At 44.6% G+C, this 12649-nt stretch overlaps 1 protein-coding gene and 1 long non-coding RNA gene across 2 annotated transcripts; both read right to left on the minus strand.

The window, feature by feature from the left end:
- Nucleotides 1–430: 430 nt before the first annotated feature.
- On the minus strand, nt 431–3463 carry LOC123819089. The gene is made up of 3 exons (XR_006785774.1): nt 3331–3463; nt 2278–2439; nt 431–1626 (listed from the first exon to the last, which is right to left on the minus strand). It is a non-coding gene; the product is annotated as an uncharacterized LOC123819089 (long non-coding RNA).
- A 23-nt stretch (nt 3464–3486) lies between these two features.
- LOC123819090 (small integral membrane protein 10-like protein 2A) lies at nt 3487–4079 on the minus strand. The gene has a single exon (XM_045839393.1). The coding sequence runs from the start codon at nt 3946–3948 to the stop codon at nt 3712–3714; it is 237 nt and encodes a 78-aa protein (XP_045695349.1). The 5' UTR covers nt 3949–4079; the 3' UTR covers nt 3487–3711.
- Nucleotides 4080–12649: the final 8570 nt, after the last annotated feature.

The following is a 12649-nucleotide window of genomic DNA, read 5'->3' on the forward strand; positions in this document are numbered from 1 at the left end:
GTGGGCAGACTATTTCTCCTCACTCCCCTGAGCCTACCCTTGGGATTCAAGTGAATTAAGCACTTTCCAATACCTGGCTCTAAAATGAATGAAGACAAGACCTAGGTATTGGGTTATTCAAACAAAGGTTGTGAGTGGGACAATTGCCACCTGTGGGGCCAGGCCCCTGCTGCTGCCTTCTCCCCCCGGGGCCAGGGGGAGGCAGTGGTCCAGGTCAAGTGGCATCTCCAAGCCCCTCCTGAAGGGGCCCGACCCACTTACAGCCCTCTGAGGGTGCTCCCCTCCCAGCGATCCTGGGCTGAAGTAATGATCTCACCTGTGGCCCCTCTGCCCTCTAAGGCTATGGCACCACAGCAGAAACAGGAGGCTCCTCATTTTACTTACCTCATAGAACATGAGGGCTTTCATTTTTTTTTAACTTACAGAGACAATGAGATTTGACACCAGAAAGAAGAACATTCTCTGACCAGTACAGAGTTAACACACGCGGAAAATTGAAAGCCATGTCATTCAGGTTGGTGTCCCTGATTTTGTAGAAGTTCCGCGGCCTGGAAAACAGACTGCAAATAAATAAAGTGCACTGAAAACCCGCCGAGCAGCCAGGGCCCGGTGCGGTTGGGGAGGGGTGGGAAAGCAGAAGCAGCTCACTACTCAAGGCCAAAATGGCAAGAAAAGCAGTGGCAGGGACACAGGTAAGGACCAGTCCCTGGCCCCTCCCTAGCCATTGTCTGAGGGCAGAGACAGCCAAAGGAAGAGCCACAGAGCCTCCAGATGGGGTGGAGCTTCTCAGCAGGGCAGCAGGGCTGTGAGGCCAGGGGCCCTGGAGGCTCTGACACACATTTCTGCCTGTGGGACACAAGCACACGTTCAGGGAGCAGCCTCCCTCATCTCAAGCCTTCTCAGGCCTTCCTGCTCCCCAGCTGGCCCAGGAAGAGGATGCAGCTGGGGATCCACTCACCCAGAGGGCCTCACCCAGGTGAGACCTGGGCTTGAAAGGAGCCCATCTGTGTATCATCCCCAGGAAGGCCCCTGGTCCTCCTCCCAGCTTTTACAACCCCTGTTGCTCTGCTTTCTCTGAGGCTGTCCTGGGAGATCTATGCATGGAGCCAGCAGGCTGGCAGGCTCCCACAAGTGGTCCTGGGTGGACAGGGTTGGAATGGAGGAGGGGTCACCAGGAATAGGGACTCGCAGGAGACTTGGCACAAGGAAGGAAGCCGTCAGGCCCTGTCCATGAGAAACTGCTGGGGGCATGTGGGAGCCTTGGTCCAGCCTCAGTCCCCAGTCCCTGGGGTGAGCCAGGAGGAGTAATTCCCCCAGGACCCAGACTCCAGCTGGGCAGTTGAGTGGGGCAGATGCGGTGGCATTGGGCCACTCCGGGCCTGGGGCTGACCCCACTGCTGTGGGTTTTTGGTCCCACGATCTCTGAGTACTTGGGCCCAGAGCAACCAGTCACAGCAGATGTGGGACTGGGGGTGGGTGGTGAGGGCCGTGGTCTCTCCTGGCTCCCCTCTGGGCTGCTCCTGCCCATGCTGGAACACCTGTCAGTAGCACACCTGGGCCTCCAGGACCACTCCAAGCCCATCCAGAGGTGTCTCCCGTGTGATCCTGGGTGTCAGGAAGCCAAGCCTGGGGACAGAGAGATGCGGTCTTGTGTGGTTGCCAGTCCCCTCCCACCCCCCCCCCAGTTTGTCTTTTTACCTTCCTGGTCACATATTGTCCCCAGGGGCCACCCCCTCCTCTCCCAGCCAAGCCCAGAGGGTTGTGCCCAACTGCTGAGGAGCCCTTGGCCAAGCCTGGGATGGGCGGTGGGGGTTGAGGGGTGGGGGTGGGAAGACCTGGCTCTGTGGGGGAAGACCTCAGGTGCCCAGGGGATCCTGGGACTCATCTCTCTTTGCCCGTCTCAGCTTAGACTATCCTGCTGGTCTTCCCAGTCACTTCCAGCACCTCCCCAAGGAGAGCTGGTTGCCCACATTTTCCTAACCCTGAACCTCTCTCTCCCTAGATCCCCTGGGAGCCCTGTGATTCCCCTGCCCCATCCCACCATGCCAAGTCCTCCAGGAGACTGGGGAGTGGGTGGGGGCAGTGTAGGCCTAAGGAAGATTTAGCTTAACCACTTCTTATCTGTGTGACAAGGGCAACTATGCACTCCCAGAACCCCAGGTTCCGCTGTCATTAGGTAGAGAGAGTAGAACTCCCTCATGGTGTTGGTAGGAGATCTCAGTGCCCAGGTGACATGGTCCTTCTCCATGCCACAACCACACCCCTGGGTTACCCCACCTCTTGGGGCCTCTGCCTGCAAGGCCCTTCATCTCCTCCTCAGCCAACCCCTTCACCCTGCTGCTACCAGGAAGTTCTAGGGCCAAGGTTGGCTGGTGGGCAGAGGCTCGACTCTTGATGAGGCCAGAGAAGGGGCGAGTCACCAGCTACAGACACCAATTCCTGAAAGAAAGAATTGGAAACCTGAGAGTTGCCTCCCTACCCAAAGAGGTCCTCGGTTGTCCTGGTGTTGCCTCCTCTCCAAGCCCTTTCTCCATCTTCTCCCCCGCCCCCCCCACTTGAGAACTGCCCTCTGCTCAAGGAAATCCCCATTTCCCACATCCTTGGGGTTCACAGGGAACTCCTGGAGGTCGTGTGTGCCACAGGATGGCATTCTGTGGCACAGGGAGGGCTGTAGGTGGCAGAAGAGCAAAACTGTGGAGGACGGGGGCTGGGGAGAAAGGCACCTTTCCAGGCTTCCACAACTGCATCCTCGGAGAGGAAGGAGGAGAACGAAAGTGGCAGCAGTAGCCTCTTGGGAGGCAGACGGCATCCCCTGGCCCTGAAGACACAGTGCAGGGAGCTGCAGAGAGCCTGGGGCCTGAGGGCTGAGAAGGGGACAACCCTGGGGGTTCAGGCTGCCTGCCCAGGAGGGTGGAGAAGTGTGGCAGCATCTTTTCTCCTCCAGGGCCTCCCCGTGGGCCACCCCAGCCCATTCTCCTCCATTTCCTCTGGCTCTGGTGACACCTGCTGTGCCTCTGGGGAAAGGGGACCTGGAACCTGGCCGTGGGTGGGAGGGGGACACTGGGGGTCTCCATGGGAGATGGGCTGAACTGCTGACAGGTGCGATGTCTAAGCTACATCTGCCCCTGACCCCCAGTTTGGAATCACGACAAGGGACTCTGAAGATCTCGAGGCTGCCCTGCCTGCCTCTGCTGGTTCCGCAGCTCTCTGGTCTCGCTTCCTCGGGCCCGTTCCATATTTTGTCCCAACCCTCAAGGGGCCTTGAAGTCTAAATGTTATAGCAACCGCCTCCCTCCAGCCCGCAGGTCCAACCTCTCTCTGGCCGCCTACCTTTATGGTCAGGCCAGTCAAAGCATGCCCCTGCTGCCGCAGCATTTCTTCTTTCTGGTTTCCCCCTTTTGCCAACATAAGGCAACAGGTCGGTAACGTCCTTGAACGCAAAGTCACGGCCCGTATTCTGAGTTTTTTGTGCAATCCAGCACTGGACACGACGGGTGCGCGCAGGTTACGCCTGGGTCTGGCTTTAGGTGGCTCAGTGGCCAGCGTCCTTTCGCAGAGCTCAAGGGTCCAGAGGTCTGGGCCGCCCCGCCTCCTTTCCGTACCGCCTCCGGGAGATCTGGGCGGTTGCGCTGTCCTCCCTGCGGGCGGGTGGACGCACGGGCAGGCCGGCTGGCCCAGGACCCTCCTGTGGGTTGCTGTGGCCACAGGCGCTCACTCGATCCGCACTTGCAGGCGGACGTTGAGCATCACCGAGGCCACGATGTAGAAATAGGGGAAGTTCATGCGCAGCCTCCAGGCCAGATCAAAGAAGGTGAGAAGCGTGCGTGTGAGCCCCTTGCAGAAGATGCAGTAAGAGCCCCGGGTCGCTGCAGAGCGTGACAGTCGTACTGCCAGGCCCGACAGTGTCGCCACCGCTGCCACTGCTGACAGAGCTGTGGAAGCCGCCATGGGCCTGGCAGATGCAGACCTCGCCACCCTCTGGAGCACCAGCGGCTGGAGGTGGACGAGAGGCCTAGAGCGACCAGTCAGCCCTGGGCACTCTCCTGCCCAGCCCCGCCCTTAATCTCCTTCAGGCTGAGATCTGGTGCCGCAGCAGCCACTGGCTCTCCTCTGCTGCCCACGCACAGCCTAACCCCTTCTCTGGCTCCCTGATGGGTCGCCACCAGCGTAGCTCCGCCCCTACCGTAGCCAACCTTCTTCCAGCGTTTGGGGGTGGGGGACACAGAGCTGCTGCAGCTGATAGAGCCTAGACACAGGCACCTGCCCAGTCGGCAAGCCCAGGCTTCTAATAGCAGAGCCTCAGGGCCCAGGCTGTTTGGAAGGCGGTGTTCTCCAGGGATTACTTCTGTAGAAAGCCCTAAAGTGGATGGCGCAAGTTCTGGACTGGTACACAGATGCACAGAAAGCCCACCCACAATGCTCTGCCCATTCACACCATCACCCACTGTCTCCACAGAAAATCCCAGCCACCCAATCCATTGTACCTTCCTTTAATTTGCATTTCTCTGGTACCACTATGGAGTTTCACCAAACCCACAAAATACCCTTTCTGGTATATTTGCTAGTCATATGTATTTTTCTTTATTCGTGAATTGTCCCGCTGCCCTTACTGTTCACCCCATAGTGATTTCTAAGGTCTCCTCTTAGTCTGTCTTTGCCCTGGAGACTGCAGAAGGTCTTCTCAGACTCTCATTTGCCCTTTATGGCCTTTTTCTTGCTGGTTGTGTGGACAAAAAGGGGCCACATACTAACCTTGACAAGTCCAGGTGAGGCCTGCATGGTGGCCTTACAAACTCAGAGCCCTAAAGTAACCATGTAGGATGGTCTGAACAACAACACAAAAAATCTAACTAAAAGCAGATCCTGGCAAGGAGTCATGTCCTAGGGCAGTATTTTTCTCTAACAAAGATCAGTCTTTACCTTCACTGAGCCTATTTTCTTTGCATATAGGATAACATATCTGATAACATGCCCTTTTCCAGAGCCCACAAAGCACAGGCAATTGTTATTGTTATCATGTTAACTGTTGACTGTTAACTATCCTGTACCCAACCCAGTAAAAGAAGTATGTGTCTATTGTTTTACTTTTTGTCTAATCCCAGAGGCTTCCCTGCTTTGCTTTCTCCCACCTCCCTAATCTATCACCAAAAGATTTCAAATAACCCACTCACACCTCCTCTTTTGATTTTACTGTATAATGTAAGGTGCAAAATTGCCATTTTCCAGAGCATTTTTTCAATCTGTTGAAATTTTGCCTCCCAACAATTGTCAGTTTGGCTTGCATAAACTCATAAAAATTTTTTCAGGCTTGGACATTTCTTACTTAACAATGGGCTTAAAAGCTCTATCATGGTTTCATCTCATCTTTTTTCTAAACCAAATCCAACCCAAACTTGATCATGTTTTCAAGATTATTGAAATGCTCACACTTCATTCTAGTTATGACTTGAAAATCTGTCTGCAAGAAGTAGATCTATGGCCCTGGCTGGTGTGGCTCAGTGGATTGAGCACCAGACTGTGAAGCAAAGGGTTGCAGGTTCAATTCCCAGTCAGGGCACATGCCTGGGTTCCAGGCCAGGTCTCCAGTAGGGGGCTCATGAGGGTCAACTACACATTGATGTTTCTCTCCCTGTCTTTCTCTCTCCTTTTCCCTCTCTCTAAAAATAAATAAATAAGATCTTTAAAAAAACTTGTAGCCCTGGCTGGCATAGCTCAGTGGATTGAGCACAGGCTGGGAACCAAAGTGTCCCAGGTTCGATTCCCAGCCAGGGTACATTCCTGGGTTGCAGGCCATAACCCCCAGCAACCGCACATTGATCTCTCTCTCTCTCTCTCTCTCTCTCTCTCTCTCTCTCTCTCTCTCTCTCTCTCTCTCTCCCATTCCCTCCCTAAAAATAAATAAATAAAATATTAAAAAAAAAGAAAAAAAAACTTGTGAAGGTCATTCTTTAAGGAAAAAAAAGAAGTAGATTTATAAATATCTCATCCCACTTTTCACAAGGAGGGCTGGCCTGAGTATTAAGATCCTCTCAAAATGTCTGTTTACCATCACATGTGAACATCCCTATGGTATCCATGTAACTGTTTATGGAACCCAGCAGATTCATATACTGATTGAGCAATTATCATATCTACATGGTCATGAAAAAATAGCCACTTTCAGAGACACTAGATTATTGTGTGACATCATGATTTTATCAACAACATAACCATGTATAGGTATGAATGCATAAAAAATACCACAGCAGATATATCAAATTACTCAATATTGTTTACCTCTGGTTAAGATAGTAGAAAGGACGATAACATTTTTTACTATGTATATGTACATATACCCATATGTATATAAGTATTACTTGTGTAATACAATGAAAAAATAATTATTTGAAAAAGGGCCACAGAAATATAGATTTTAGCCACATAGAAACCTTTTGTTCCAGACTGGATCCAGCCTCATTCATTTGCAGAGCCTGTTTCCTCCAATCATTTCTGAAACCTCTCCTTGGACTTATCTCATATATTTTTACCATTCTATTTTGAGATAATTATAGACAAGAAGTTGCAAAAGTAGTACCAAAAAAACCCAAAGCCCTTGTGTCTTTCACCCAGCTTCCTTAATGGTGACATTTTCTATAAATGCAGTATAATATCAAACCCCAGAAATTTACATTGGTACATTATTTTCTACACCACAGGCCTAATTTAGCATTCACCATTTTTCTAACCTGCATTAATTTGTGTGTATATAATGTATTGCTCTAGCAATTTTTTCCCATGTCAGGATTTGCATAACCATCACTATAATCAAGATACAAAATTATTCCATCACCAGAAAAGAGCTCCTTTAGGCTATCACTTTGTTCTCACTCAGCCACCCCATACATATTTTGTTATAGTTATATCTATTTCCTTGTCTTTGGAGTATCCGTACGAAGTAGTTTGTGCCTAATTTTGGTTTTCACATGTTCGTTGTTAGTATATAGAACTGCCACTGATCTCTCATTAAGCTTTCTATCTTGAGATAATTGTAGATTTACATGTGCTTTTAAGAAAAAGCACAGAGAAATCCCATGTATTTTTTTAACCCAGTTTCTCACAATGGTAGCATCTTTCAAAACTAGAGTATACTATCAAAATCAGAATATTGACATTAGCCATCTATTTTGTTCAGATTTCCCCAATTTACTTGTTCTCGTGTGTGTGTGCAGGTGTCTGTATTCAGCTATATGCAATTTTATCACATGCATAGGTTTATGTATTGGCCACTACTGTTAAAAGACAGAATAGTTCCATCACCATACAGATCCCTCATGTTGCCGTTTTTTGACCACACCCATTTCCATTCTGTTCTCCTTTCTTAATGCCTGGCAACCACTAACCTGTTGTCTATTTTTATAATTTTGTCTTTTCAAGAATGTTATATAAATGGAATCTACAATCTGTATCATTTTGGGATTGGCTTTTTTCACTGAGCATCATTCTCTGGAGAGTCATCCAAGTTGTTAGGAATGTCAAATATTAATAGTTCATTTATTGTCATTGCTGAATAGTATTCTCTGGTATGGTTTTTCTATAGTTTGTGTACCATTCACCCATGAAGGAAATCAGGCTTGTTTCCAGTTTTTCACTATTAGGAATAAAGCTGCTGTAAATACTGGTTTACAGGTTATTGTATGAACAAAAATTTCCATTGATCTCAGATAAATGCCCTAGGGTGTGATTGCTGGATTATATGTTTTATTTTTTGAGACTCACAAACTGATTTCCAGAATGGCTGTAATATTTTACATTCCCATCAGCAATTTGTGAATGTATCCAGTTTCTCTGCATTCTCATCATCATTTGGTGTCTCTTTTTCTTTTTCTTTTTTTAGCCATTCTGACAGGTATATAGTGATATCTCATTGTGGTCTTAATTTGTATTTCCATAATAATAATGATGGTGAAAATCTTTGTATGTGCTTATTTTCTATATCTATAACCTCTTCAGTGAAAGGTCTTTGTCATTTTCTAAATGAACTGTTTTTGTTAAGTTTTGTTAGTTCTTTATATATTCTAGATATGAGTCCTTTGTCAGATATCTGGGTTGCAAATATTTTATTCCCAGTCTGTAGCTTGTCTTTTCATTTTGTTAACAAGGGATTTCTCAGAACAAAAGTTTTTAATTTTTTAAAAGATTTTATTTATTTATTTTTAGAGAGAGAGAAAGGGAAAGATAAAGACAGGGAAACATCAATGTGTAGTTGCCCCTCACGTGCCTCCTACTAGAGTACTGGATTGCAACCCAAGCATGTAGCCTGACAGGGAATCGAACTAGTGACCTTTTGCTTCACAGTCTGGTGCTCAATCCACTGAACCACAGCAGCCAGGGCAAAATTTTTAATTTTGATGAAGTTCAATTTATTTATGAATCATGGTTTTGGTGAATGAGAACCCTTTTATGAACCCTTACAGTTTCTTCTATGTTGTCTAAAAATTTTAAAGATCAATTTTATATCAGTCTGTGGTCCATTTTTAGTTAGTTTTTGTGTAAGGTTTGGAGGTTAAAGTACAGGTTTGATGTTTGACTATGAATGTCCAATTGCCAGAGCACAATTTCTATAAAGGCTATCCTTCCTCCTTTGAATTTCTTTTTAATCTTTGTCATATTTGAGCATATTTCTGAGGATCTATTTTGGTGTCCTGTATTCTGTTGCATTGACTTATGTGTCTATGCTTTCTTCAATACCATGCTGTCTTGATTACTGTAGTTATATAATATATGTTATTATTGGGTAGAATGATTTCTCCCACTATTTGTTTTTCAGCATTTCTTTAGCTATTCCAGTGCTTGTGTTTGTCTGTTTAATTTTAGAATACAAGTAAGTTTGTATATGGGTACAGAATTCTTTCTAGAAATACTATTAAACTTACAGACTAATTTGGAAGAGAATTGACATCATTTCTATGTTTAGTCTTCCAATCCATGAACATACTACATATTTTTATTTAGCTCTTCAATTTATTTCATCAAAACTTGTATAATTTCATGTATTCAGATTTTGTACATGTTTAATAAATATATTCCTAAATATTCATTTTCTTTAAAGCAATTATAAATGATATTGTGTTCTTAGTTTGAGTTTCCACATGCTTGTTGTTATTATGTAGAAATTCTATCATTAGAAGTGTGTTGCTTATGTTCCATGTTTGGAGATTTTGTTGTTATTTTTCTGTTATTAATTTGTAGTTTGGTCCCATTATGGTCAGAAACCAAACTCCTGTGCTTTCAATTCTTTTAGATATTTTTAGATTTTTTTAAAGATGTTATTTATTTACTTTTAGAGAGGGAAGGGAGGGAGAAATAGAGAGAGAGAGAAACATCAATGTGCAGTTGCTGGGGGCTGTGGCCTGCAACCCAGGCATGTGCCCTGACTGGGAATCGAACCTGCGATGCTTTGGTTCACAGCCCACACCCAATCCACTGAGCTACGCCAGCCAGAGCTAGATTTGTTTTATGACTCTAAAAAGAGCATCCTTCTGGAATGATTCCAGAAGGCAATGTGGGTGATAAAAGAACTGGATCCATGCCTTGTGATGAATGTTTGAAGCGTTTGTAGTGTAGAGAACAAAGACTGACAAAGGAGATATGAGGTCTGCTTCAAATACTTGAAGGTCTACTGTGCTGGAGAGGGATTAAACTACTATGTTACTATTTCGTGGTTTAGAAACTGTCCTTGGCCAACTTAGTGAATGGAAAACCTTGAGAAGCAATGAAGCTCCTGTCATTTTCAGTGTCTTAGCACCACTTGGAGATTGATTATTGGTCAGGGATATTGTTAAATTAAATTTCCCATATAGGAGACAGCTGATCAATGTTTCTCTGTTTCTCTCCCTTTCTTTCTCTCTAAAATCAATAAATATATCCTTGGGTGAGGATTTAAAAACTTTTAAATCACACAAGAATTTGAGGTGGGGTTCTTGTAGGCAGCATAGAGATGATTATATATTTTTAAAAAATCTACTCTGTTAGCCCTGACTGGTATGGTTCAGTGGTTGAGTGCTGGCTGGCCTGCAAATCAAGAGGTCACCAGTTTGTATCCCAGTCTAGGGCACATGTCTGGGTTGCAGACTAAGTCCCCGTGGGGGACACACAGGAGGCAACCACACATTGATGTTTCTCTTCCTCTCTAAAAAATGAGAAGAATAAATTAAAAAAAAAATCTACTCTGCCAATTTCTGTGTTTTAATTGTTATTCTTTAACCTTTACATTTAAGGTAACTGTTAATATCTTAGAGCATAAGTCAGCCATTTTATTGTTTCCTGTTTGTTCATTTTGTTTCTCATTATTCTGTTTTCCTTTTTCCACCCTCACCCAAGGATATATTTCTTAATTTTAGAGAGAGACTAAGAGGAGAGGGGAGAGAGAGAAACATCGATGTGAGAAACATCCATTGCTTGCCTCCCCTACTTACCCCAACCGGAATCCAACTCACAATCTAGGTACATGCCCTGACAGGGAATCAAACCTGCAGCCTTTTGGTGTTCAGATCAATGCACCAACCAAGTGAGCCACTCATTCAGGGTTCTGTTTTCATTTATCTTACCTTCTGATAGGATACCTGAGCATTTTTTAGAAATTCCATTTTTACCTAGTTATAATGTTTCTGAATATAGCTGTTTGTATAGCTTTTTATCATTTTATATTATTCTATAGTTTTATTATTTATTTTATAGTTTTTAAAACGTAATGCATATGTGTACATATCACAGTTTACTGGTGTCAGCACTTAAACCACTTGGAGTGAAGTAGAGAAACTTTACTTCCATTTAGGTCCCTTTATCCCCTTTTTTAAATACAGAGGGGCAAAAATAGGTTTACAGTTGTTCATATGGGAAATAATACAATAATTAACAAATAATAATATAAGAATAAACCCTGTGTTTCATGTACTCACAACTGTAAACCTACTTTTGTCCCACCCTGTATAAATATAACAGGGTGCAGCCAAGAGGGGAGCTCCAAATAGGGATTTGTAATGGGGTCCAGAAGAGCTTGGAGATAATTGCCTCCACACCACAGGGCCACACCTGCCCAGAATGCGGGCAGCTGTGGCCAATTGTGAAAGAAGCCGGAAATGGGGCTGCAGAGGAAGATTGGCACTGGGATTTAAACGGAGGCACGGCAGCCATTGGGCATCTCTCTTTTTGGGATCACGCATCTGTTTAGGACCACACAGCTTTGGTGTCTTGGTTGCGACCATGAGGCTTGGGTGAGAGTCAGGACCATGAGGCTTTGGAAGTGCTCCCTTTTGCCACATGGAGGGTGCTGGGGAGGACTGTGTGCATTTGTGGGGAACTTTAGTTTGTGTTTTTTCAAATAAATAATAAATTCCTTTCCTTTTCACTGACCTCTGGTATTAAGAGACGGCAGGCAAAATGAACCCAATAGGTGGGGAGGAACCCCTGGAGAAAAAGGGGGGTCTTTTATATCATTCAGCTCCCCCACTCTGTTCTGTAACATGAATAGCTTAAGTATTTCCTCTATCTACATTGAACCCACATCAAATGATGTTATAGTTTTTGCTTTAACCATAGGACATGATCTTAAAAACTCATGTGAGGAGATGATTATTCTATTTACCCCAACTTTTACTCACTCCATCAGTTTGTCTTCCTTCCTGAAGTTCCATCCTCCTTATGTTATAATTTCCTTTCTGGTTAGGGAATTCCCTTTAGCCATTCTTTAAGGGTAGGTCTGCTGGCAACCGATTCTCTTAGATTTCCTTCACTTGAGAATGTCTATGTTTAAATTCCTCATTAATGAATACTCAAACCTTGCTTAGATTCCTTTCTAATGAGCACTGTCTTTTCTGGGCCTGTCAATTTTACACAAGTCTATTGTTTGTCTAAAACATATAAACAATTTCCTGGTTCCATCATTGATTTGAACTTCATTTTGTGTCCTGAGAATCATATTGTGATTTTCCTGTACACATGTATTCAATTGACTTTCCATCTGTTATTCTAATTTCATAATTTTATTACTAGTCCAGCTAAAAGAACTAAAGAAGGGAAAGGGTGGAGGGAATTCTTCCTTTCCCCAACAATTATAAGAGGTCTTTATATATTTTAGATACCAAGCCTCTGTGAGATATATGTTTTGCAAATATTTTCTCCCAGTCTATGTCTTGCCTTATAATTTTCTGCATGTAAATTTCAAAGACTAGAAGTTTTTAATTTTGATGAAGTCTATGAGTATTTTCTTTGTGGTTCGTAGTTTTTGGTTTTGTGTAAGAAATCTGTGCCTGTCCCAAAGTTAAAACTTCTCCTATGCTTTATTTTAGAAATCTTAGTTTGTTTTGCATTTTGATCTTTTGTCCATTTCAAAATAACTTGCAGTTTTCCCCTAATAGGTTAAAATGGTGGCTTCTCATTCATAATGCCAGAGAGTCAGAAAGTGGAGCTGCAGGAAGTGTCTACATACAGAGAGAGAACTTTCCTGCTCCAGCTTTAAAAAAAATTGTGTGTATGACATGAGAGAAGAGACAATGTTCATTTCATTTTTTAGACTTCTCTACTGATACATATAATAATGGCATACAATATGTGGTTCATATTTATAGTGTATAATTTAATAAGTTTTGACATAGGTATACCCCCTTGAAAC

Source organism: Phyllostomus hastatus, unplaced genomic scaffold (assembly GCF_019186645.2).
Source record: "Phyllostomus hastatus isolate PE091 unplaced genomic scaffold, TTU_PhHast_1.1 phas_contig_30, whole genome shotgun sequence".
NCBI lineage: Eukaryota > Metazoa > Chordata > Mammalia > Chiroptera > Phyllostomidae > Phyllostomus > Phyllostomus hastatus.

Coding starts and splice junctions, on each gene's coding strand:
- LOC123819090 (XM_045839393.1), bottom strand. CDS start 3,948: ATGGCGGCTTCCACAGCTCTGTCAGCAGTGGCAGCGGTGGCGACACTG.